We start from the raw sequence: 25604 nt of genomic DNA on the forward strand, positions 1-25604 counted from the left end.
TATCCCTAATTTAATTCTTTATTTTCTATGTAAAATTATTACTCATTGTTATGTTATTAGTTGTCATAGTACACTCAAATTTAGAGATAAAGAACAACTTAGATTAAAAGAATGAATTAAGGAATTTATCAGATTGACTTGTGAGGGTTGATCCAATATATTTGAAAATTTTATAAAAATAAATTCAACAAAATTTGAGTAGAGTGTGGACTATAGAAAAAAAAAAGTAAAAGACACGTGAAAGGGATATAGCTTCATCCAGCTTCGTTATCAAGAGTATTATTACTCGTGATTTTGTTAGTTCGGTTAATTACGTTCATTATAATGTGATATTTTGTTTTCAAATAGTTGGAAATCTTATAAAAAAAAATTGACATATATATTTGTTGTTTTTGTTAGAATCTTTTGTTTAGTGCCAAATTGTGTAAGTGCTTAATCAGTTTATTTATTTTTAATTAAAATAAAAACAAAAAATTTAACCATTTTTACCTCTTTCAAATTATATTTTTCTAAAATATTATAATAATTTAATTTTTAACTTATATAACATATTTTAAAATTACAAACATTTTTAATTATTAAATATTTAAAGTATATAGGTTTATATTACAAATGTTAAATTATTATTAATAGGTAAAATATAAGCATTAAAGTCAAAATCAGACTAATAATTAAAACTTTTTATCAATCTTTAATTTATTTATTTTTTTACTTTCTTAATCTTATTATGTTTTTTTAATATTAGATAATGATGTCTTGTTTTTCTTTTTATTAACCATATTTGACTTAATGTTTTTGTTTTGTTCAATTTTTTTATTAAATATATTTGAGTTAATGTTTTAGTTTTTGTTTAGTTTAACATAGAATTAAATTTTTAGTCTCAAATTTTATTATATGAAGAATATTTTTCATTGTTATATATATATATAAAATAAATTCAATTGTATTTACTTAATTATTTTAATGGATAAATATGAAACAAATTCAATTGTATTTACTTAATTATTTTCAAATCAAACATTTTTATCTTTTTCATTTAGCTTTGTCTTCAGAATACAAATAAAATAGTTAGTGATACCCAACTACTATTATTAATTTATTTTTCTTTTCTAAAACATTAAAATTATTTTATACTTTTTATATTAACTATGTTTTGAATAAAAATCAAATATTCTAAAATAACAAAATTTAAATTATTATAAATCATATTTAATTATCAAAATCTTATGACTTAAATTATAATTGTTATTTTATATATATATATATATAGGGCCATATCTAAGTTAACAAATATCACAATATTTAGAAGATACAATATCTATACTTAACTATTTTTTATCTTATTTATTTTAATTTTTAATGTAAAAGTTTACGATGATCTCCTTCAACTCAAAACATTCTAAGGGATAATAGAACCGTGATCTATAATATTTTAGACATATACTTTTATCACTTGAACTATCCGAATAAATTTTTTTTTAATAAATATTAAAATAAAATAGTACACAAATTATCACAATACATAATCATATTTGAGTATACCATTGTACCTACAAAATTCATACACTTATTTCTCACCAATCCAGTACTTCCACTTTTACTCTTACTTCTACTTTAACTTATCTTTAAATTTAAAGATGAGACCCTGTATGAATTTTGGTCAAATAGATTGAAATTATGGAGAACTTTGTAACACTTAATTAGTGTACTTTAATTTTATGGAGATAAGTATGATTTTTATATCCTAAGCACTAACATATGTTTTACTAGCTAAGATTGAAGTTCTTGAGAAATATTTTAATATTTAATATAAATAAATATTAAGAGAGAACACCTATAACATAAGACAGCTGAAAAATGAATAGGCTTAAACTCAGTATACGGACTAGGGATGGCAATTTGAAACCGCCCCGCGAAAACCGAACCGAATTGCCTCGTTTGGGATGGTTTTTCCCCGAAACCGAATGGGAATGGGACGGGGATGGTATTTGTGTCCCCCGCCCCGCCCCGCCCCGATTTCACCCCGAATCTATCCCGAATCTGCCCCGAACATAATTAAATATATTAAATTATCAATATATTTATTTATTCACTATATTTTATAAGAGTAGTAATGTTATTTCTTTATAATAATATAAAATATAAATTTTAATATATTATAATATATATTATATTAAAAAACTTGTTTATATAATTTTATTGTATAATTTTTATTTTAAATAAAAATAATTATTAACGGTGCCCCGTGGGATTCCCCGAAACCGAAAAAAACCGAACGGGGCGGGGATGGTATTAAAAAATTCCCCGAAATTAAAACGGTGCGGGAACGGTAAATGCATTCCCCGCCCCGAACCGCCCCATTGCCATCCCTAATACGGACCTATTTTAACTAGCAATCTTATGGTTTATCCATTAGAGAAAAAAACAATTTGTACTATCTTAAAAGTAAATGAAAATAATTGTCATATGAAATAAGAAACAATTACATATGTACCAAGGAAGGAAGGCCTAACTAGCCCATCAAACATATGTAGCTTATAAAGTTTTTAAGCTCAAAAAATCAACTTATAAAGCAAGTTCACTGTTCATTTTTATTTATCCACATTTAAGTTAAAGTTGTTGTAATGTAAAAAACTTTTTTTTTACAAATGTAATATATTTGAGGCAGCCCAAAGCAGAACCAAACCCTTGATACAGAGGTGACCTCTTTTTTAAGTTGTTTGTTAGCAACAAAATTTGTTTTACCAATGTAGAATAACTGAAACTGAAACTTGTAATTAAAAAAAATATTTGAAAGACTATTTTTTACATTTTTTTATATTTAGAGATTTTAAGAAGTAATATTATTGAAAGACATAATAAAATATCGTGTTGTAAATAATTAGTGTACTTTTATCATCTTTATTAGCATCGTAACTAAGGTAAACCGTGAAATTATTAACCGTGTCGTCGTGTCTCTGTATTATTTTTATTTTAAAAAAAATAGTTTATGCACTGTACTTATAGTACCTTATGCTGTGTTAATTTATTTGTATAAAATAAAAATGAAAAGAATTTGTGGTTCAGTATCAACTGTTACTTTCAAATTAATTTTAAAAAAAAACTAAATCAAATATTTACAAATCATATTCAATTATTAAAAATTTATTATTGTAATAATAATAAAAAATTAACAAGATAAATATAATTTGTATAAATGTTAAAGCACCTATTAAACTGAAAAAAAAAGACTGGTATGATATAAATTTGATAAATATATTTCAACACTACTTTTTGTTGAGCTAGAGCTAGTAACAATAAGAAGGAAGAGAAAGCTCATAAAGATATGAAATCTTTATAAAAAAATAACTTTTAATATATAATTTTCATACTTAATAATATATTTTTAATATATTAAGAATAATTATTTGTATTTTTAATTTGTTACTCCTTTCTTTTTTGAAGATATATTTGGCCATAATTTACCTGTTTTCAAAGTAAAATTATTAAAATGAATTAGTGAGATGCGAATTCAATATATCTAAAAAAAACTTTAAAAAAATTAATTTATTGAAATTTGAGCAGAGCATGGATAATAGAGAATAAAAAAGCCTATTATTATTTATTACCATGGCTGTGTAGTTAATTATGTTGTGATACTTTATTTTTGTAATATTTTTGGTTTGTTTATTAGATAGTTGGAACCCTTATATAAGACTAAGATTTATGTTTGATATTTTTGGTAGGTTATTGTTTTTATTTATTTATTTATTTATTTATTTATTTATTTATGTTTCGTGTCAAGTTGTGCTTGTATTTAACTATTTATTTTCTTTTTAAATAAAATAAAATTAATAAAATTAACCATTAATACCTACTTTCAAATTATTATTTTTCTAAAATATTATAATAATTAAATTTTAGCTTTTTATTAACTTATATCACATATTCTGAAATTATAAAGTTTAATCAATTACAAACATATTTAATTTTTAAAGATTTAAAGTATATTTATATTACAAATGTTATAATAATATTAATAGGAAAAATGTAAACATTAAAATTTAAAACAAGACTAATAATTAGATTGAAAAGTTACTTTTTCTTAATCCAGTAATATATTTTTAATATTAAATATAGGAGTTGAGTCTTGTTTCTGCTGCTGAGTTAGTGAATTGGATTATATTTTTTTCTCAATTTTTTTAATATAAAGATTTTATGTCTTGAATTTTTTTTTAGTAATAGGAAGAAATTTTGTCTCAAATTTTTTATATGAAAAAACTGTTAGTCAGTGAGTTAACGTTATGTCTATCTTAGTAACCAGTGAAATACCAAAAAAACTACACAAATCTATTGAAGCTGTTATTGTGTTATTGATCATATTTATTAACTGAAAATGAGACAAAATTAACGAGTTATTGAAAATGAGACAAAATTAACTAGTTATTAAAAATGAAAATGGTCTTCCATATTTTATATTGACACCATTTTACTCATATATTTTTAATTAGACAAAATTAACCGAATTATTGAAAATGGTCTTTCATATTTCATATAATGACACCATTTTTAACCATATTTTTTATGATTTTATGAATGGTATATATTTATTATTATTTCAGTCATAGTTGTTAGTTAGCAAGACTTTTTTTACATTTATTTGGTAAGTTTTGACTAAAAAATTTTTAGTTACTTTTTAAAATATTTATTAAAAATATTTTAATATTGTTTGATTGATTTATTCAATTATAATATTATATTTTAAATAATTAAATTAATTTGTTTTAAACTATTTATAAACACAGTTGAATTTTTATATTTTAAAATTCAATATTTAGAATTATCAATTATTTATTTTAATTTTGTAAATATTATTTTATATTATTTATTAATTAATTTTCTATAATCTTATTTTCTCATTTTTTTCCACATAAAGAGTCAAACATTTTTTCTTTCTAAATATCTTAAATATTTTTATCACTAAAATTTATATATTTGAAAAAACAAAATATTAACAATATGTTTAATAATTTCAATATTATATTAGAGTTTTTTTATTTAGGTTTTAAGGGGTAAATATGTAAAACAAATTCAATTGTCTTGACTTAATTATTTTCAATTAAACATTTTTATTTTTTCATTTATCTTTATCATCAAAATACAAACAAAATTAAGTGAAACCCAACTATTATTATTAATTGAAAAAAAATTAAGTGAAACCCAACTATTATTATTAATTGTTTTCTTTCTACAACATTAAAATTGTTTTCTTTCTACTTTTTATATTAATTATGTTTGGAATAAAAATTAAATATTCTAAAATTACAAAATTTAAATTATTGTAAACCATATTTAATTATCAAAATTATATTAGTTAAATTATAATAGGTGGAATGGTAAATTATTTTTTTTATTTTTATTGGTGGGTCAATTGAGATTTCGGACATCTTCTTTTAAACTTCACAATTTGTGACTCGTTAAAATTATATAAAACGAGATTTTATCTTAAGAGTTTCAAATTTCATTAATTTATTATTTACATGATATTTATAAATAAATAAATTATCAATATCACTAATTTAACTACATAATTTCAACAAAATAAGATTTTACTATCGAATTTTAAAGAATTGATGATCAAAATTCTTAATCGACTGAAATTCGATAGTTTATTAGTGAAAAAAATTATTTATTTATTCATTTTTATCTCTTTTATTTTAGTTTCTAATATAAAAGGTTAAGAAAACCTATAACTTAACTTAAAACATTTTAATTAAAAATTATTCCATAATCTTTAATCTCTTAGACACACCCAAACTCTTATGACTTGAATTATCGAAATAAATTTTATCTTAAAAACTATTAAAATAAAACAATACATTAAGTTACCACCAGACATATTCTAACCCTTTTAAATATATATATATTTTTAAAATGATTAATTTAATAAAAAAATCATTTAAACACAACGGTAAAAAAAAAATTATGTACAAATTGATTACATTAGACTCGAAAATATTCGTTCATATATAATCATATTTGAGTATATCATTCCTCTTAAAGTCCTTCTACTTCAACATTAGTGTTGACTAAAACCAAAACCGATGATTCCCGATTTGAATCTCCGTTGACTATTTTCTTTTGTTTTCTCAAAAGGGTCAAATAGATTGAAATTGGGGGCGGACAAACCTAGACCAACAACATTTACATAAGCATTGACATGTGTTTTACTAGCCTAAGATTAAAATTAAAAAAAAATAGTTGAAAAGTAACACGTTTCTTATGAGTCAAATAAAAGTGTTTGAAGAATGGATGGGTGAGATAGAAACACACGTCCTGATCTTAAACCGAAGAGAAGACACACGCCACAAGAAAGAAAGAGTCAAATTTGTAAAGGCAAAGACCGCTTTGAATGTCAAATTACTTTCCCGAATCTAACACTCGTCTCAACCCCTAATTTAATTTTACATTTTCCCAACTATAAATTACTACTCACTGTTATGTTATCACCCCTCGCAATTCACGAAGACCCATTGAAGGATGGACAGCGGCGGCGGAAACGGCGATGGGTTTGTCAGGGCCGATCAAATCGATCTCAAGAGCTTGGATGAACAGCTTCAGAGGCATCTGAGTAGGGTATGGACGATCGAGAATAAGAAGAAGCAAGAGCAATCGGTCGGGAGAATCCAGGAGGAATGGGAGATAGATCCATCCAACCTCACTATCAAGAGTGTTATCGCTCGTGGCTCATTCGGTACCGTTCATCGCGGTGTCTACGATGGCCTTGACGTTGCAGGTTTTACTACATTTCATTTTTTCTTTATGTCAATTCGTCGAACACCGTATCTGCAAAGAAGTTCTTATGTGTTTTTTACTTGGTATCAGAATTCTTATGTTATAATGTGTTACATCAACACCCTTTTAAATGATTTTTTACTACTTCACAGATATGCTCTGCAATTCAAGATTATTTTAATACTTAGCCATGATTGACCAAATTACTGTTTTTTATAAACAAATCATATATGATTTATTAATAGTTTTTTTTGGAAATGGGATACTGGTTTATTTGGATTAGTAAACTACATGAAACTGTAGTATGTTTGTTTAGTTTTAGATAAGCTTAAATAAGGCTTCAAGTGGGCTGCATGCATTGCTAAATTGGGCTATAGATGTATTGCCCTTTCAGGAAATGGAATATTGGTTTATTTGGACTGAATTCAAATAGGCTATACCAGATCAAATAAGTCCCCCCTTTAATATGTCAAGATTCAGATCTAACAAAAGATTTGTTTTTTCTTAAATATTTACTAATTGCCCAAATTTCGAATAATCCATTAGTTGATCATTGTGGATAGTTCGATCACACTTACTAGAATCATGGGACAGATCTGAGTTTACAATTGTGTATATAACTAAAAGTGACTGGTATCATTGCATGCAGATGTAGAGTCCTGATGTCTCAAATTTTATTTATTTTTATCTTATAATTATGGTCAGTTAAACTTCTTGACTGGGGAGAGGAGGGGCATAGATCAGACACAGAAATATCATCACTTAGAGCTTCTTTTACACAAGAAGTTGCTGTTTGGCATAAGCTTGACCATCCTAATGTAACTAAGGTATTTGTTATTCATCTTTATTTCATTTTTTTTATTTTTTATTTTATCTAAAAATGTTGTGTAACACCTTCTTCTTTGCAGTTTGTAGGGGCTATAATGGGTGCAACTGATATTAACATTCAGACAGAAAGTGGACAAATTGACATGCCTAGGAATATTTGCTGTGTGATTGTTGAATATCTTCCTGGAGGAGCACTGAAGAATTTCCTCATTAAAAACCGAAGGAAGAAGCTACCTTTCAAAGTTGTCATTCAACTTGCACTCGATCTTGCAAAAGGGTAAAACCCTTAAACTTGCAACTCATTTGATTTCTCTTTTCATATTTCAATTGTAGACTCTGGTGATTCTTAACTCATTTGTCAAATTATTTTCGTTTTTCAGGCTGAGCTATCTTCACTCTGAGAAAATTGTCCATAGGGATGTGAAGACTGAGAATATGCTTCTAGACAAGACTCGTGTGTTAAAAATAGCTGACTTTGGAGTTGCTCGTGTGGAGGCTTCAAATCCGAATGACATGACTGGTGAAACCGGAACCCTTGGCTATATGGCACCTGAGGTATATTAATTATTAATACTCTTATAATATAAGATAATATATATGTAAGATATTATCATAATATTAATAGACATACTCTATGTAACTGAATTATAACATTCTAATACAATTTCTCTCTTTATTCTAACAAATACTAAACCATAGATAAAAGTTCAATATTTTGTTTCTGAAAAGTACTAAAATTCCAATACATGTGACAGGTTCTCAATGGCAACCCTTATAACAGGAAATGTGATGTGTATAGTTTTGGAATTTGTCTGTGGGAGATATATTGTTGTGACATGCCATATCCCGATCTGAGCTTCTCTGAAGTAACCGCTGCTGTAGTCCGACAGGTAAAAAAAAATAAAAATTTATTTGTTTTGGAAGATATTTTAAAACAAACCGTTGATTTTGCAGAATCTGAGACCAGAGATACCTCGATGCTGTCCAAGTGGTCTTGCGAATGTGATGAGACGATGTTGGGATGCTAACCCGGATAAGCGGCCAGAGATGGAGGAGGCGGTTACAATGTTGGAGGCCATAGACACATCCAAGGGTGGAGGTATGATTCCTCCCGGTCAGTCTCAAGGTTGTTTTTGCTTCCGCAAAAAAAGAGGACCTTAAACTTTTTGAATATCTTTGTTTGAACTCAAATCCTCCTACCTAAATTATGAACTGGACCAAGCTTTGTTACCTTTAAGGTTATGAAGTATTAGAGGAGGTTTTTATTATAATCAATAATAACTGTTATCTCACCCTTATCATCATGCATCTTTCTCTTTTCTTTTTATTCTTATATAGTTACATTATATATACTCATCCTTTTATTTAAACAACCTTTTTTACTATTTTGTTGTAAAATATTTCAAGTCACAAAAGTAAAAAGAATTTAATTATCAAATATTTTTAATCTCACTCAAACTCTACTTAGTATTATCTTTCTTATGTTTTTTTTTTCAGATTCTTTTATTTATTTATTTAGGGTACATAATCCATGGATAGACTAAAATATAATTGTAAAAGTATTAATACATAAATAAACTCTTAAAATATGAATTGGATTTTGAAATAAATCTTTAAAATATGATATGTTTTAAATAATCCTTTAAATATTTGCTATTTTAAAATTTATCATTGTGAAAGTTAAAAATAATTCAGTTTATTTTTGTAATGACATTTCATTACCTTTTTGACTTTATATATATATATATATATATATATATATATATATATATATATTATTTATTTTATTTTTCTTTATATAAACTACCTTAACCAAAATTTAAATTTTGTAAATATTTTTTTTTCAAACTAATTTAATTATTTATAATTATATATATTTAAATTATTATATTATATAATATAATTATTATCATAACTATAATTATATTTAATTTTGTAACTTTAATTATTTAATATTTATAATTTTTTTAATATTTAATGAAAGTTTAAATGTTATATTAAAAACAAGATATAAGGTTTTTTTGCAATATTACTATTTATTTAGAGTAAATTTGATATGATAAAAAATTATTAATATAAAAGAATGTAACTTTTATTTATTTATTAAATATAGGAATTTGATAATGGAAAAAATAAAATATTAATTTTATAATATTTATATAACTTTATATAATATATATATATATATATATATTTAAAATTGTATATTTAAAATTTCACAAATATTTTAAAAATTAAATAAAAATATAAAAATAAAATAAATATATAAAGTTATATCATATTTATATACAAATAATAATTTAAAACTTGATAAAATTGATTATCCAATTCTATTAAAGTAAAAATGAGTACATCTATTATGAATGAAGAATTGTTTGAAAAATCCTCCATTCAATTGTTGTATAATATACATATAAATAATTAGATGATTAAATTTTGAAATATATTTAATAATAAGTCATAATATTAAATACAAAGTTAAAAAAATAAAAATAATGAATAAATAAGCTTGAACAATAAATTATATTAATTTGAAAAAGAATGAATATGTTAATTTAAGAAGTTGAATTAAAAAACATCAGTTTAGAAAAATTGAATCCAGTTATAATATATCATTAAAAAAATAAAATTAACTTTTAAAATAGTTAAGATGGTATTAATTTCATAATTTATTTCAAAATGCCTTAAATATTTGAAATGATTTATGTATTAGCCTTTGTCAAAATAGATTTTGAAGCAAACTAATATCTTTCTTTCACTTTTTTTTTTCTAACTCATATTGCATAAACTATGGAAAGAGTAAATATATTCAGCACAGTCCAAACACTGGCATGCACATGTTTCTGTTATGTAGTGTGGGCCATATTAAAAAGAATTGAGGCAATTTTCATCTAAAGATAAAAACAAATTTATTAATGTTGGTTACAACTTACAAGATATGATAATGATAGTAAGGTTATCTATTTGGATTATGATTTTGCTAATTGTCATATCTTCACTGGTTGGTTCATTTGTAATTAATATTTTTTTTTGAAAAGGTATTTTTATGAATATTATGAATTTCAAATGGCATGTCTTTTTCAATTATTTTAAAGACTTTGATAAATAAAATAATGATTATTGTCATGATTTTGAGGAGTTGATAATTTTTTTTATATATAAAAACACTTAAATAATATTAATATATATAAAATAAAAATTATTAATTAATAAATTAATTTGATAGATAAGAAAGACAATAAGGCGATGTTTAATTTTTTGAGTTATTTGAATAACTCAAAACCGACCCAACATTAAGATTGGAGATTGAGATAATTCAATTATTTTAACCTTAATCATCAATTGGATATATCACATTAAATTTACATTTTTATGTTTTATAATTCATTTTATGTTTTGCTCTTTTTAATATAAAATATATTTTCTCAAATAAGAAAAATGTCTCATATATTTGTTTTGATTTTTTGTTGTGTCCGTGATTAATTTCTCTAAGGTGATATTTTTTTAGAAAATTTAAATTCAACTTTATTACATTAGTATGACCCATGTCTGGCCTTCTATAAGATATTGGAGGAGGTGACTGAGTGATTTAAAACAAATTCAATCTTATTACATTTGTAAGACTCTTTATTTGGTGGATTAGATAATATCAAATATTAATTCACATTTGATATTATTATAAATTAACTTTAAAATTACTAAATAAACAAATATAAAAATAAAAATATCTAAATAAAATCTAGAACTAATAGTTTATTTAAAATAAAATTTTATAATAAATAAATGTGACATAAATAAATAAAATAAGATTTTTAATTGAATAAATAAATTTGAAGTGTGTAACTAATATAGTCAGCTAAAACTCCATAAATAATAAGTATTTTTTTTTTATTAACTTACACTCCTTGATATCTCACCTTTCCCGACAAGCTTGAAACTCCATTCAATAAATGCCATGTTTTCACATGGAAAACATATTTAATTATTTATTAAACTAGTACTATTGTTTTGGATTAAACGATTCATAGAAACATAACGTGATCACCTCCACTAATTTTCAAATATACTTATTTAAATACATTTATATTTTATATTTGCATTATTGGGCACATTAATTTTATATGAAATAACAGTGTTATATTCTTTAAAAAAATATTTGAAAAGTCACTATGTTATATATTAAAAATAAACTCACTAGAACAAAATATTAAGTTAAAATAAAATACAACTGACTTTCTTTTCAAATAATAAATATATATATATATAAATCACTAAAAACGTTCAAAGAAAATTTATGCCTTTATCACAACAAAAATTCTATAATAAATTTCAATAAAACTTCAAATGTCATTAATGTCTTACATAACTGCTCTAACAAATAACATTGTTTATTTTTAGAAATGGTCCAATATGAATCATTTGATTTATATATATATTTTTGTATTACTGAAACACGACCATTAAATTATAAATAAATATCATTAATTTTTATAAAAAATAAATCAAAGAAATTTAAAAGTTTTAGATGAAAAAATATAATTTGTTATATATATAAATTTCATCCATCAAAATCATTGGAAGAAAGAAATTCAAATTAGCTTTTCGATTGGGTTGGACAGTCATATCAAAATTTGAAGTCCCAACTTTTCATTGACCAAATGGGTATATAGTCCCTGGACTTTGCAAGAACATGTTTTTACTACCCCTATCTTAAAGTATGGTCAATTTGTTCTTTTTAATAAGGTATAGTCAATCTAATTGACTTCTTTAATATTGTTTTTTTGTTGTTTTTAACTTTTTATACTTCAATTATATTTATAAATACTATAAATAATTAAAAACTTATAATTTAAATAAATTTAAAGACCAAAAATATAAAGATCTCTAAATTCAGGGACCTATTTATATATATTAAAAATTGGAAACTGAAATGATAATTTCGTATTTAATTAGTAAAGCAGGGGCAATTACGTAAGAAAACAATGAGAATTTATTATGTTGTGGCCAGTCCACATGGATTTTACCCGTGCTTGCCGGGCCAAGACTGGTAAGAGTAATCGTCGTCGCGTATGACTGCGCCTTTCGCCGGTTACAATTTGTGACTATATGTTTCTTCAACTATCTTTTCTATGCTCTTAGAGAGAGAACAACTTCTGCTCAGCCGATCACTGGTAATTTCTCTTTCTCTTTCTCTATCTATATTTATCTGCATTTCTAGTCTAGATGATGAACATTTTTGCTATCTGGCGTTATGATTGAAGTCTGTAGTTGACTCGGAAGATCTGGATTCGTAGATGATTTGTAAGTCGAGATCACAACTAGAGTTCAATCACTAACTCTTTCTTTCTTATACTGTTATACACATGTAGTACAGTGTGTCATTTCCGTTTTGCTGTCATTTCTAGTTCGAGCTATCCTGTGGTCTAGGTTTTAACCTCAATGTGATATGTATGTGTTTTTTCCTTTGATTTTTGAGTTCCTTTACACGGTTGAAGTGTTCCGTGAAACATTTTAGATGTACCTTGACAGTTACTGATATTTCCTCAAAGGAATGATCAAATTCATATGCTTATGCTGAGGCACTTTATTGTTTATGCCTTATCTTGTTTATTGCCAGCCTTAAGTTCTCCTATACTGTAACAATCTTGTTTATGATTCTATAATGTGAATCAGAGCAGTTTTATACATGAATATCCATATGTATAAGTTAGATCTAGTCATTGCTTTCTAGTGAAGACATTGTTTTTATATTTTAGTAGTACAACAGTAAGGAGAGTTTCTAGCATGAGTTATTTGTATTAGATAAGGCATATGGGCTATTTAATGGCTATATTCTATAAGGTCCGCTAAATAGAGTTAGTGTACAATGTAGAGAATAGTTAGATTAGATTATTATGTTGAAATTGTAAGATGAAAGGCAACTCTAACATCTCATCTCAGCTATGGAGGGTTGTTGGCCTCTTCCATCTATCTTGTTTTCATTTCACTGGAAAAACAAAAACAATAATTTAACCATTTTGGAAGTAAGTTACCAGTTACCTATCTCACCCCTTGTTGATGATTGAAATTACATAGTATGCGAGGTTGGTTTCTCGAAGGGCTATCTGATCCGATCAATTGAACCATGCACGCTCAGCCCTAAGCCAGTAAGAGCCTTTTAACTAACCCAAGCGGGGTCAGTTTCAAGTGGTGGTATCATATATAATAACTGAATCACTTCTCCAAATAAAGAGAGAACATGGTTAAGGAAACAAAGCTTCAAACCTCATGTAATTTAAATAAATAAAAAAGAAGAAGAGAATAGGGGACTGGATTTCCTGGATAACTAGATCCACTGGAATACTTTTCATATTCTACCTTAAAGATGGGTACAATAGTTTTGTATCTCATTTTTATCTCTCACTAGTTACTGTGTTGTGTTTGATAATAAAATGTTGAACTGGAATGTCTTAAGTATTTAGGTAATGCACTTTAATCTTACATCCAGCAATCATCCTCAATGAGATTGTGAGAAATGTGTTACAGACAATCCTCTATATGCATGCATACAATCTTAACTCTATTGATACAAAAAAACACAACTAATAATTATTGTACCCATATCATGTTAACTTCTTGTTTATTTATATATCCCTTTTCAACAATAGTACTTTGAAACTTCTTTTGGGAGAATGTCACTGGAGCTGTCAAACAGAAGCCTGTATTTCTGGCACCCTAGTTTCTGAGATACCACAATAGTGGCTTCAAAGTCTTTTAACTTCCATTATTTGATTTACATGCGTATTGTTGAGTTCCAAGGCTTCATGACTTGGGGAAGCTCAAAATGTTCTGATAAGTAAATGAAACTGAAAAATCCAACTTGAATACATTTTTGATAATTTATTTATTTTCTGCATATCAACACTACTATAATTCATGTGGAGCAATGGGGTTTTATGCTTTGTATGTGTGAACAGTTGTACTATTTTTATGTAGACATACTTCTGATCTATGGAAAACGCCTTCAGTGATACGATCTTCTACTCAAGTTCTTATTTCTTGTAGATCATGTCTGGGGAAGCTCTTGGAGATCTGAATGGGCACTCTAATACTCTTGGCAAAAGTGAAAGTGCCAATGGCGAGGACTTTGCTAATACTCATAATGGACACAAGAAGCTTGAAGAAAATCACAAAATAGAGAATGGTTCCATTGTTGCAAATCTCGTAAATGGTGAACCAGGTGTTAATTCTGTGGTTGAGGCAGGAACCTCTGATGGACACAAGAAGCTTGAAGAAAATCACAAAATAGAGAATGGTTCCATTGTTGCAAATCTCGTGAATGGTGATCCAGGTGTTAATTCTGTGGTTGAGGCAGGAAACTCAGAGGTTGATTATATTGAATCAGAGAACTTGAGTGATGTCGAAAATTTGGAAATGAGTCTCAAGGTAGAATAATATATGTTTAGCATGTATCGTGTCTGTTGTGCACAAATTTCTTTCTTCTGCAGCTTTTTTGACAGATTTATTTAATTGATTCTTTTGTTAATTCATCTCGCAGACACTTATGGAAGGACTAGGTTCTAAAGACTGGATTGTGGTTTGTGAAGCTCTTAATGACGTCCGTAGGTTGTCTATATATCATAAGGAGACACTCGCTGGCATGTTGTAAGTTGCTTCTTAAGTTTGTTCACATTGATACTGGATTATTTTCATGACTCTTGCTCTTACTATTAAATTCCTTCACAGGCAAGAAGTGATTCCTATGATTGTAAAATCCTTAAAAAATCCAAGAAGTGCAGTCTGTAAGACTGCTGTAATGACATCTGCAGACATATTCACTGTCTATAATGATCAGATGATTGATGAGCTTGACCCAATGGTAAGTAAAGAGTATGTGATATAAAGGTCATTTTCCTTTATTAACATCCCTATCTTCTTTTAGTGCACAATTCAAACTCATTTACTCTTGTCTTGTGTGTAGCTTGTTCAGCTTCTTCTCAAGTCTTCACAAGACAAGAAATTTGTATGTGAGGCAGCTGTCAGAGCTTTAATAGCAATGACTACATGGGTTACCCCATCATTATTGTTACCAAAGATGCAACCTTACTTGAAGCACAAAAATCCTCGAATTCGAGCCAAAGCTTCATCGTGCTTTAGTCGAAGTGTCCCACGACTTGTAAGAAGTCACTTTTTGCCATTTTCTCCATGTTACAGTTGTTGAAATTTGATGAACCTATTGTCCATAGTGGTTTTTTATCATTGGAAATATTAATCACGGTTAATGTTTCTAATAGAAAAGTAACAAATGATTTCTCCACTTAGAGTTTATTTGAGTGGTTTATTTTGGATAAAATGACCAAAAATATCCTTAGTATCTAAAATTTGAAAATATTATAAAAAAATAAAGTAAGGGTGTATTAGGATTTTAGTTGATTTGAATTGATGGTAGAAGTGATTAATGATGTGATATAGTGGTTTATCTGGATCAAATCCCAAAACATTGATTGAAACTATAGTTATAAGAACTGCTCTTAGCTTATTTCTTTGTTTTCTTCCTATTTTGGATCGTTCAAGAAATCTACATGACAAGAATTGTAATTTATGTCTATTCTCTCAATTGTTAAATGTTGTGTTTATTATACCCACAGGGAATGGAAGGCATGAAAACCTTTGGGATTGACAAGTTGGTTCAGATAGCAGCTTCCCAGCTAAGCGACCAGCTTCCTGAGTCGAGGGAGGCTGCTCGAACTCTTCTGGTAGAACTTCAATTGGCGTACGAGAAATCTTACCAGCCTCAAGTGGCTGAATCATCTGAAAACCCTGAAATTTGTTCTTGGGAGCTCTTCTGTCAGTCAAAACTCTCTCCTTTAAATGCACAGGCAGTTCTCAGAGTCACCAACGTTGCACGTGAAGGTATCGTGGTGAGTTCCTAGCATATGCTTTATGCATAACATCTTTATTATATTGAGTACGATTTGTTTTTTTTTTCTTCTCAATCTTCTTCCTCCCTTTCTTTTGATTGGTTGTTTGGTTCAATGTTAATTGTAAATACCAGAAGAAAGCTTTAAAATGTTTGGAAAGTTGGGTGAGGATTTTAGTAGTTGTCATTATACTAGTAGTTTTTTTTACACACTGCTGCTATTAGTCGGCAGTGATTATTTTTCAAGTGAGGTTCTTGATAATTCCCAGAAAGAATGTTGTTATGTTTTGTTCTTCCTGTGTTAAATGTTTTTTTTTTTCAAGTACAAGATATCCATTTTGGGATTACAATACAAATTGTGACTAAGTGTCAACCTTTGATCTATAATTTGTTTGAATTGCATTTCTTTAGGGAAAAAAAAACTATGGGTATTTGTTGATGAAGGTAAATATTCCGAATTCTGGGATCAGAATTATAACCCGAACATGAATCCAATAAGTATGACACTCATTAGGCAATACTAACCACTTGTTCTCTAAAAGACTAATAATGGCCTAGTCTCTCTAGTTTAATTGAACATTGAAAGGAGGCTAATGTGATGTCTTCCAATTTGCTAGCTCAATACTCTAGCTCTAACCCTTGGTGTTGACCCTTGTTTGACAATTGATGGAAGTTCCTTTGGATTTGGACTAAGTAGTCATAATATGTCATTTCTTCAACCCCTATGTCACTAACTCTCCATTGATCAATGTTTTGGTGGAAGCTTTATTGAACTTTGGTGATGTAATCACAATAGGTCATTTCTCTGGCACTAACCCTAGTTTCCAACTATCAATTGACCAATGATCAAGAATATTGATACATTATATTGAATAACTAAATCTTGAAGAAGATATTATTAAGTTGAAAATGTCTTTTTGTTGTTGTTTTCAATAATTGAAAGGAATAGGTGGCATGTTTATATGTCCTATAGGCAACCATGGGGCTTAGATATTGACCTGTCCAAAAAAATGAGATAGATATTGAAATTTTAGAGATACTTCCAATGGACATGAAATAAATAATAAATAGTGGGACAACACTCGCTACATTACCAAGAATAAAACCTGGTTGCCAAGCCTAATTTGTTCTTCGGTGGTTTATATTATTAACAAGAACACCAATAATAATAACATAGAATTGATCGTGCTTATATAACCTTTAATTATATTTTACCCTTAACATCTACTTAACATCTAAGTATGAATAGTCAAAAACAGCTGTGTAACAAGTGAGGCAATTGCCAGGTCCAAATATTTTTGGGCACCAAAATTTTCAAAAATAAATAATTTATAATGATATGTTCATGGGCTTATTTTTAAAAAGCCCATAAATAATAATTGATAACATATCAATGATAAGCTCTAACTTAATTTGTATTCAAAAAAATAAAAATAAAAAACACTATTTTACTTGGAGAAAAGAATCGCACGATTCCCATTTATCAACAAAATCAAGGAAAAAAAAATAAGAACAAGCATTCTGAAAAAAGAAAAGAAAACACTTCCCCCAAATCCCAATCCCGTCGTCGATCCTTCAGCTTGCCGGAATTGGAGCAGAAAACTCGGTCGTCTCCTTCCCCGAGCTCTTGGGCCTTTTTCGCTCGTTCCAGCATTGTTTCTCGCCACTGCCCACTAGAGTTCTTCCTCCGATTTCGGTGAGATTTTGGTTCAATTTACTTGATTATTTTTGGCTGTTAAGGACTTGTTTGGTGAAAGGAGTTTTTCCAAATTGAAGTTGATTAAAACTTATCTTCGATCAACTATGTCGCATGAAAGACTAAATGGGTTAGCTATGTTATCTATCGAGAGAAAAAAATATTGAGAAAGTTGATTATGCAAACTTGATCAATACTTTTGCTTCAAAAAATCCGAGACGAATAATATTCAAGTGACTATGTACTAGTTCGGAACATGAATTTTATATTTTGTTTGGATCTTCTTTATTTTTTTAGTATTTACTTATGACATATTGTTTTGATGATATTTTATTTTTAGAATTCATGTTACAAATATTATTATATTTAAATCGATAAAAAATATATGTATGAATATTAAGCTTTGAGGGCACCAAGTTTTGTGCTCGCCTCAGGTCTCGAAATTTCAGGTCCGACACTGAATCAAAAGTGATGTTGGTGATGATTTTGAGTATGTGAAGATTTTTTTTTTTTTTTTTTTTTGATAAAAAGAGTATTAATATATAATTTTAAAATAAAAATTAATTATTTAAAATAAAGGTTATTTTAACTAATGAATTAAATTATATTAGGAATAAATTAATACTCACTTACCAAGAATAAAACCTGGTTGCCAAGCCTAACTGCAACCACTTCCAAGATAATATTATTATATTCTTTGGTGGTTTATATTATTAAAAAGAACACCAATAATAATAATAATAATAATAATAATAATAATAATAATAGAGAATTGATCGTGCTTATATAACCTTTAATTATATTTGACCCTTAACACCCAAGTATGAATAATCATAATTGATGTTGGTGATGATTTTGAGTATACGAAGATTAATTTTTTTTTTTTATTTTTTTTTTTTATAAAAAGAGTATTAATATATAATTTTAAAATAAAAAATAATAATTTAAAATAAATGGTATTTTAGTTAATGAATTAAGTGATATTAAGAATTAAAAGTGGAAAAATGATGTTTTTTAAACTTGATTAATTCAAACCGAGGCCCAAGTTCATCGAGTGGTGATCCGAGTTCAGAACAAGCATTCAAAGTAATAGGTGGTTAGTATTTAAAAAAAATAAACTATGATTATAAACAAAATCAAGGATAATGTCTATGATGGAATATTTGAATGATATGAAGGGATCTCAATTCTTTCATGGTCACTATGCAATTGTCTAAGAAATTTAGTATTCTTGTCATTTTTGTTTGGTTTGACTTCCTTGAAAAGTGATATTCAATGATCCTCACATGTTGTTGATGTTCAATTAGATCAACTTTAAAAGATTTTATATACTTAAGAAAATTAAAAGAAAAAATTAATTTGATAAATTCTCAATGTTCTAAATTCAAACATGAATAAAATCAATTATAAAGATCATTAAATTGACGACTAAACCGTAAATTGCGGAGAGTTATTATTGGAGATAAAAAACGATGAATTATTTCAATCGAAGAATATGAAAATTAGGAATTTTTTTTTATAGATGAAACAAATGGATTAATGTATGTGTATCAATTTTTTTAACTAAAAAAAGAATTAAATTAATATTCTTTAGAAAAGTAGGGATATCTCAATTTTATACATTAATTTATTATTATTATTATTTTGGAATATGCCAACTTTAGTACTAAAGTATACTTGCCCCTTGAGGGCATATGAAGATTTAATCTACTGACATTGGTCAATTTATATATTGTAAGAATTAAATGTTGGTTGGTGCTAGACTGCTAGTCATATATATAGATATATTAATTCTCCTACCATTTGTGACAACTTGTTCCTGATCCCCATTTTAAAATTTCAACACTTTAAAGGGAACTTGGAACTTAATTAATTATTGTAATGGACCACAAAACACATATATGTCTAATGTTTGATAATGATTCTAATATAGCAATCTGCCCTTAAATCTTAATCTTTCTAATGTCTTAAATTAAAAAGAATGATTATTAAAGACAAATTGAATTTGTCCATCAATTAATCAATCAATTAATTAATGAATTCTATCCTTAATGCTTTTATTTCTTTTCGTATGGGATTAATATACTCTCTTTAATTTGTAACTAACCACCACTCATTCATTTTAGATGAAAAGCTAGTAAGTGGCCATGGGTGTTTCTTGCTTTTAGAGAGGAAGAGATCAACATGAGAATGCCAAGACTTTTCTCAAAAAAAAAAAAAAAAAAAAAAAAATATGCTTTATTAATTTATGATGTTGAATTGAGTGGATGATAGTTGAAACAATTGATCACTCAATAAAAAAAAAGAGGGAAATAACTTTTTCAAAAAAAAGTGTTTTAATTATAAGTACATATCCTGATCTAATATTATTTTGTATATCCTAAAGAATATTATTTATAGAAACTTCATTGGCCCATTTCAATCATTTTGTAATAATTCATATTTTAATAATTAGGTCACCTACTTAACATCCTCTTTTACCCTAATTTTCTTCATACTTTCCAAGGCCTTCTCTGATATATAAATAAATAGTTTTTTCTTATAAATAATAAAAATATTTAATTTTCTGATTTAGAGAGGTCATGACAAACAAAAAAAAGAAAGTATTTTTTAACATGAGATTTAACTTTATGAATATAAAATGAAGTACTTTAGTCCAAGCTTGTTTTTTTTATTAAATATAATATGTTATATATGTTTGGAAGGTTGTTTCTTGAATTCTTGCTTTCGGCAACAAAAAGGACCACCTTTGTGAGATTTGGAACCATTCTTCCTTATTGGGACATGGCTGAGTTAACCCAATCGAGTTGGGTATGACTCAGCAGTTACCTTTCTCCCATGACACGTTTCTTTCACTGGCCACCATTCTGTTTTATTATACTTGAAAAAGATCAGTTAGTGCTCTGCACACACACATACCCACTTCTCTTCATGAACCCTATAGAGATAGAATGATGATGATGATGATGATGATGAGATGAATCATACAAGTTGTTGGAGTTTCAGAGAGAACCAAAAGCTTCCAACCCTCCACCATTATTCTAATTAAACTACTGGGGAAGTAGTTTCAAATTCTAACAAACCCTCTTTTGCCTTTCTTTTATCTGGGTGGGTTCTCCTCATTTGATTCTAAAAGAGATGAGCATCTTCTTCTAGTTGTAATGGATCTTGAAGCAAGGAATTATGGTAAAAATCCAATCAAGGTGAGTACTGTGTAATCATATGTGAGTATAATCTTCATTAATTTCTAATCCTAACTTGTTTCTCTAATCCGACTGATTTGCAGAGAGAATCATGGAAGACGGTTCTGACTTTAGCCTACCAGAGTTTGGGAGTTGTTTATGGGGATTTAAGTACTTCCCCTTTATATGTTTATAAAAGCACATTTGCAGAAGACATTCAACATTCTGAATCAAACGATGAGATTTACGGGGTTCTATCCTTTGTATTCTGGACTCTAACATTGATTCCTCTTTTGAAATACGTCTTTATAGTCCTAAGAGCAGACGACAATGGAGAAGGAGGGACGTTCGCTTTGTACTCCTTGCTATGTCGTCATGCCCGCGTCAGCACCTTGCCCAATTGCCAGGTTGCCGACGAGGAGCTGTCGGAGTACAAAAATGACGACGGCGGCGTCGAGACGATGAAGGGTCGCCGTGGTTCTGACCGAATCCGAACGACATTGGAGAAAAACAAGTTCTTGCAAAGGGTGTTGCTTATCTTAGCTTTGATTGGGGCATGTATGGTTATTGGAGATGGAGTGCTCACACCTGCAATTTCTGGTTCGAATCTTCAATCCACACCATTTTTGGGTTATTAATTGGTTGTTGATCTAATTTCTAGGTTTTTGTTCTTCTTAATTTTCCAGTATTTTCTGCAGTTTCTGGGCTTGAACTCTCCATGTCCAAAGAACAGCATCAATGTAAGAATCTCGATTGTTTCCTAATGAATCATGATGATTCATGCTTCAAGGAATTATTACTGACCTAATAAATTTTGTGGGTCCTAATCGTATTTATATGATCAAGACAAAGTTTCTTGCTTTTATAGTCATAGTTCTAGCTACCTCATAATATAGTAATGTTAAGAGCTGGTTTGATTTCACTTTATTTTTTCCAAATAAAATGTATCAAACAAGTCTAATTCATCAATCTTTATGATATTGGAATTCATGTAAACCTGAAAATTTACTAAATTTGTGCAGATGTAATAGTCCCGGTTGCTTGTATTATACTGATATTCCTGTTTTCGATCCAACATTATGGGACTCATCGGTTGGGGTTCTTGTTCGCGCCCATAGTTGTGTTATGGTTGCTATGTATAAGTGGAATTGGGTTGTACAACATCATCCATTGGAACCCTCATGTTTACCAAGCACTATCTCCTTATTACATGTATAAGTTTCTCAAAAAGACACAAACTGGTGGATGGATGTCACTTGGAGGGATTCTTTTATGTATAACAGGTACTTAACAAATCGGTTTTTCTTCATTTTACCCTTGTTTTTTTTGTGTGTGTTGTTAACTATATAATGTTATAATTAGGCTCGGAAGCAATGTTTGCTGATCTTGGACATTTCTCGCAGTTATCTATCCAGGTATATATATATATATATACTCGACTTGATCGCGGTTTTAGATAATGGATTGTGATTATATGTTGAATTGTATTTCAGATTGCTTTCACATCTGTGGTGTACCCTTCTTTGATACTTGCTTACATGGGCCAAGCGGCTTACCTTTCGAAGCATCACTTTATTGAAAGCGAGTACAGGATTGGGTTCTACGTCTCGGTTCCTGGTAAGCGAGTGTTGAGGAGGTTTTTCTTCCTTCAATAATGTGAATATGATTATTGATATTGATAAAATCTGCAGAGAAAATAAGATGGCCTGTCATGGGCATAGCAATTCTGGCTGCTGTTGTCGGGAGTCAAGCTGTGATCACGGGTACATTCTCGATTATCAAACAATGCTCGGCTCTGGAATGTTTTCCAAAGGTCAAGATTATCCACACGTCGTCCAAATTCCATGGGCAGATTTATATTCCAGAAATCAACTGGACTTTAATGTTGTTATGTCTGGCAGTTACTGTCGGTTTCAGAAACACCAAGCACATAAGCAATGCGTCCGGTTTGGCTGTCATAACCGTGATGCTCGTGACGACTTGCCTGATGTCGTTGGTCATCGTGCTCTGCTGGCACAAGAACGTTGTTTTAGCCCTTTGCTTCATTTTCTTCTTCGGTTCGATCGAAGCCCTGTTTTTCTCTGCTTCTCTTATCAAGTTCTTGGACGGGGCATGGGTCCCTGTCGCCTTATCGTTCGTATTCCTAATAATAATGTACGTCTGGCATTACGGAACTGCAAAGAAATACGAGTTTGATGTAGAGAACAAGGTTCCTGTTAACTGGCTGCTCGGTTTGGGACCGAATTTGGGAATTGTGAGGGTAAAGGGAATTGGGCTAGTGCACACGGAGCTTGTTTCGGGGATTCCAGCCATTTTCTCCCACTTTGTGACGAACCTACCCGCTTTCCACCAGATTATGGTGTTCTTCTGCGTGAAATCGGTGCCTGTACCCCGTGTGAAGGCTGATGAGCGCTTTTTAGTTGGTAGAATTGGGCCGAAGGAGTATAGGCTTTACCGGGTGATAGCGAGATATGGGTACAGGGATGTTCATAAGGACGATGTAGAGTTTGAAAAAGACTTGGTTAGTAGTATAGTGGAGTTTATTCGATCGGAGAAGGTGTCACCTTCTGAAGAAGAAGTGGCGGCGATGGAGGAGGAGGAAGATGGAGGTGGTGGGAGGAGGATGGCGGTGATAGGGACCCCGTCGACTTACATAGGAAGCGAAGAAGAGGGGGATAGGAGGAAGAAGAGGAGGGTGAGGTTCGCCGGAGTGGAAGCGTTGGAGGAGGAGAATGAGAGGAGTAGGAGCCCATCTACATTGGCGGAGATGAAGGAGTTGATGGAAGCTCGAGAGGCTGGGATGGCGTTTATAATGGGAAATTGCTACGTGAAGGCAAAGGGAGGGTCGGGATTTATAAAGAGAATAACAATCAATTATGGGTATGAATTCTTAAGAAGGAATTCTAGATCTCCCAATTATGCTTATTGGAACATTCAAAATGCTTCCACTTTGGAAGTGGGCATGGTTTACCATGTTTAATATATGTGGTACATATATATAGCAAGTAAGTAATAATAATAATAAATAATAATGTATGGTCTTATAATATGAACTAGAAGTTATCTGTAAATGAAATGATCAAGGGTTTTATTACACCATCAAAATGGAACACTTTTTGTATTTCATTGACAATAGGTGATACTTGTGTTGGCACTACTAATTAAAATGAATGAACAAGGAACAAATGAAATGTATAATAAATAATGTGTTTGTTTATAAATATTAAGGCTAGCTAATTAATGTCCTTTTGCGCTATTGGTAGATGTATGTCCCTGTCCTGGACTCGGTCCAGAACTCTTGATGCCGAACAAGGCTATAAGTTGATCAAACTGAGTTGGGGGAGCTCGCACATCTTCAGACCGATGCTGCAACCGGTGGTGCTGGTGATGTTCTTGCTGCTTGTGGTGGTGAATCTGTTGATGATGACCATGAATTCTTCGACCTTGGGTTGAGGTTAAGAACATGATCAAACACAACAAAATAATAAACAAGTGTTGCTTTCCCATTTTCCTTTTAGAGAGAAGGAGAAGAATATTGTATTGTATTTTGGTTTGGTTTGATTTGATTCATCTAGTTTTTATAGGGGAAGGGAAGATAGAAAATAATAACAAATGAGACTTGTTCAAATTGATAAGGAAGAAACTAGGTAAAGGGCTTAAGGTGGGGGCCGAGCCAACAATTTTTGATTTTATTATTATTTGGTCCAAGTCGTTGAATCATTTTTAAATAATATTATAAATTAATTAGTCTCCCTCTCTCATTTTGTTTACTAAAATACAATTATAATATAATATTAACCCATGTGACGATTCTAAATGTTTTTAAAACAAAAGCATGCATATCGAATTAGGAGAAAAAAAAAACATAATTAAGAATTTTTTTATTTTATTGAAGAACTAATTTGTTACATTAATACAATATATAAGATATATGAAAATGAAAATTTAAAAGACAACGAAAAAGACATGCCTATTATAATTAATTATATATGTTCCAAGTAGGACTTATAGATGGGTCAAAAAAATTGAATTAGTAATAACTACCAACTCCTTAATTAAGTCAAAGGATTGACTGCTACTACTTTCATGGATTCAGACTTAATTGTATTTATATTCAAATCTAAGGATTTATTTGAATTTTCTACTTCAATTACATATATCTTTCTTTGTATCACAAGACCTGTCCGTTTTCTTTAAAGTCTTGAACTTAAAATTTATTCTTATA

General features: G+C 28.8%; 3 protein-coding genes across 3 annotated transcripts; all 3 read left to right on the top strand.

Annotated features, from left to right (window-relative positions):
• The first annotated feature begins 6447 nt into the window (after window positions 1-6447).
• On the top strand, window positions 6448-8906 carry LOC124914439 (serine/threonine-protein kinase STY13-like). Its single transcript, XM_047454988.1, has 6 exons — window positions 6448-6775; window positions 7480-7601; window positions 7683-7879; window positions 7983-8157; window positions 8358-8492; window positions 8557-8906. The coding sequence occupies exons 1-6, from the start codon at window positions 6520-6522 to the stop codon at window positions 8761-8763; spliced, it is 1092 nt and encodes a 363-aa protein (XP_047310944.1). The 5' UTR covers window positions 6448-6519; the 3' UTR covers window positions 8764-8906.
• A 3713-nt stretch (window positions 8907-12619) lies between these two features.
• On the top strand, window positions 12620-16885 carry LOC124914388. Its single transcript, XM_047454927.1, has 6 exons — window positions 12620-12773; window positions 14647-15027; window positions 15140-15246; window positions 15328-15460; window positions 15563-15757; window positions 16230-16885. The coding sequence occupies exons 1-6, from the start codon at window positions 12732-12734 to the stop codon at window positions 16512-16514; spliced, it is 1143 nt and encodes a 380-aa protein (XP_047310883.1). The 5' UTR covers window positions 12620-12731; the 3' UTR covers window positions 16515-16885.
• A 4211-nt stretch (window positions 16886-21096) lies between these two features.
• On the top strand, window positions 21097-25132 carry LOC124913876 (potassium transporter 8-like). The gene is made up of 7 exons (XM_047454311.1): window positions 21097-21400; window positions 21484-21979; window positions 22066-22119; window positions 22402-22662; window positions 22742-22794; window positions 22873-22996; window positions 23071-25132. The coding sequence occupies exons 1-7, from the start codon at window positions 21359-21361 to the stop codon at window positions 24357-24359; spliced, it is 2319 nt and encodes a 772-aa protein (XP_047310267.1). The 5' UTR covers window positions 21097-21358; the 3' UTR covers window positions 24360-25132.
• The last annotated feature ends 472 nt before the right edge of the window (window positions 25133-25604 follow it).

This window comes from Impatiens glandulifera, chromosome 9 (genome assembly GCF_907164915.1).
Source record: "Impatiens glandulifera chromosome 9, dImpGla2.1, whole genome shotgun sequence".
Classification (NCBI taxonomy): domain Eukaryota; kingdom Viridiplantae; phylum Streptophyta; class Magnoliopsida; order Ericales; family Balsaminaceae; genus Impatiens; species Impatiens glandulifera.

What these genes read in the sequence shown, in the direction of transcription:
- LOC124914388 (XM_047454927.1), top strand. Translation starts at nt 12,732, where the DNA reads ATGCTCTTAGAGAGAGAACAACTTCTGCTCAGCCGATCACTG. An exon ending in TTCTGCTCAGCCGATCACTG is followed by an intron (nt 12,774 to 14,646) that starts GTAATTTCTCTT and finishes TATTTCTTGTAG; the next exon opens with ATCATGTCTGGGGAAGCTCT. An exon ending in GAGACACTCGCTGGCATGTT is followed by an intron (nt 15,247 to 15,327) that starts GTAAGTTGCTTC and finishes ATTCCTTCACAG; the next exon opens with GCAAGAAGTGATTCCTATGA.
- LOC124914439 (XM_047454988.1), top strand. Translation starts at nt 6,520, where the DNA reads ATGGACAGCGGCGGCGGAAACGGCGATGGGTTTGTCAGGGCCGATCAA. An exon ending in CGATGGCCTTGACGTTGCAG is followed by an intron (nt 6,776 to 7,479) that starts GTTTTACTACAT and finishes AATTATGGTCAG; the next exon opens with TTAAACTTCTTGACTGGGGA. An exon ending in GCACTCGATCTTGCAAAAGG is followed by an intron (nt 7,880 to 7,982) that starts GTAAAACCCTTA and finishes TTCGTTTTTCAG; the next exon opens with GCTGAGCTATCTTCACTCTG.
- LOC124913876 (XM_047454311.1), top strand. Translation starts at nt 21,359, where the DNA reads ATGGATCTTGAAGCAAGGAATTATGGTAAAAATCCAATCAAG. An exon ending in GTCCAAAGAACAGCATCAAT is followed by an intron (nt 22,120 to 22,401) that starts GTAAGAATCTCG and finishes AAATTTGTGCAG; the next exon opens with ATGTAATAGTCCCGGTTGCT. An exon ending in TCTCGCAGTTATCTATCCAG is followed by an intron (nt 22,795 to 22,872) that starts GTATATATATAT and finishes ATTGTATTTCAG; the next exon opens with ATTGCTTTCACATCTGTGGT.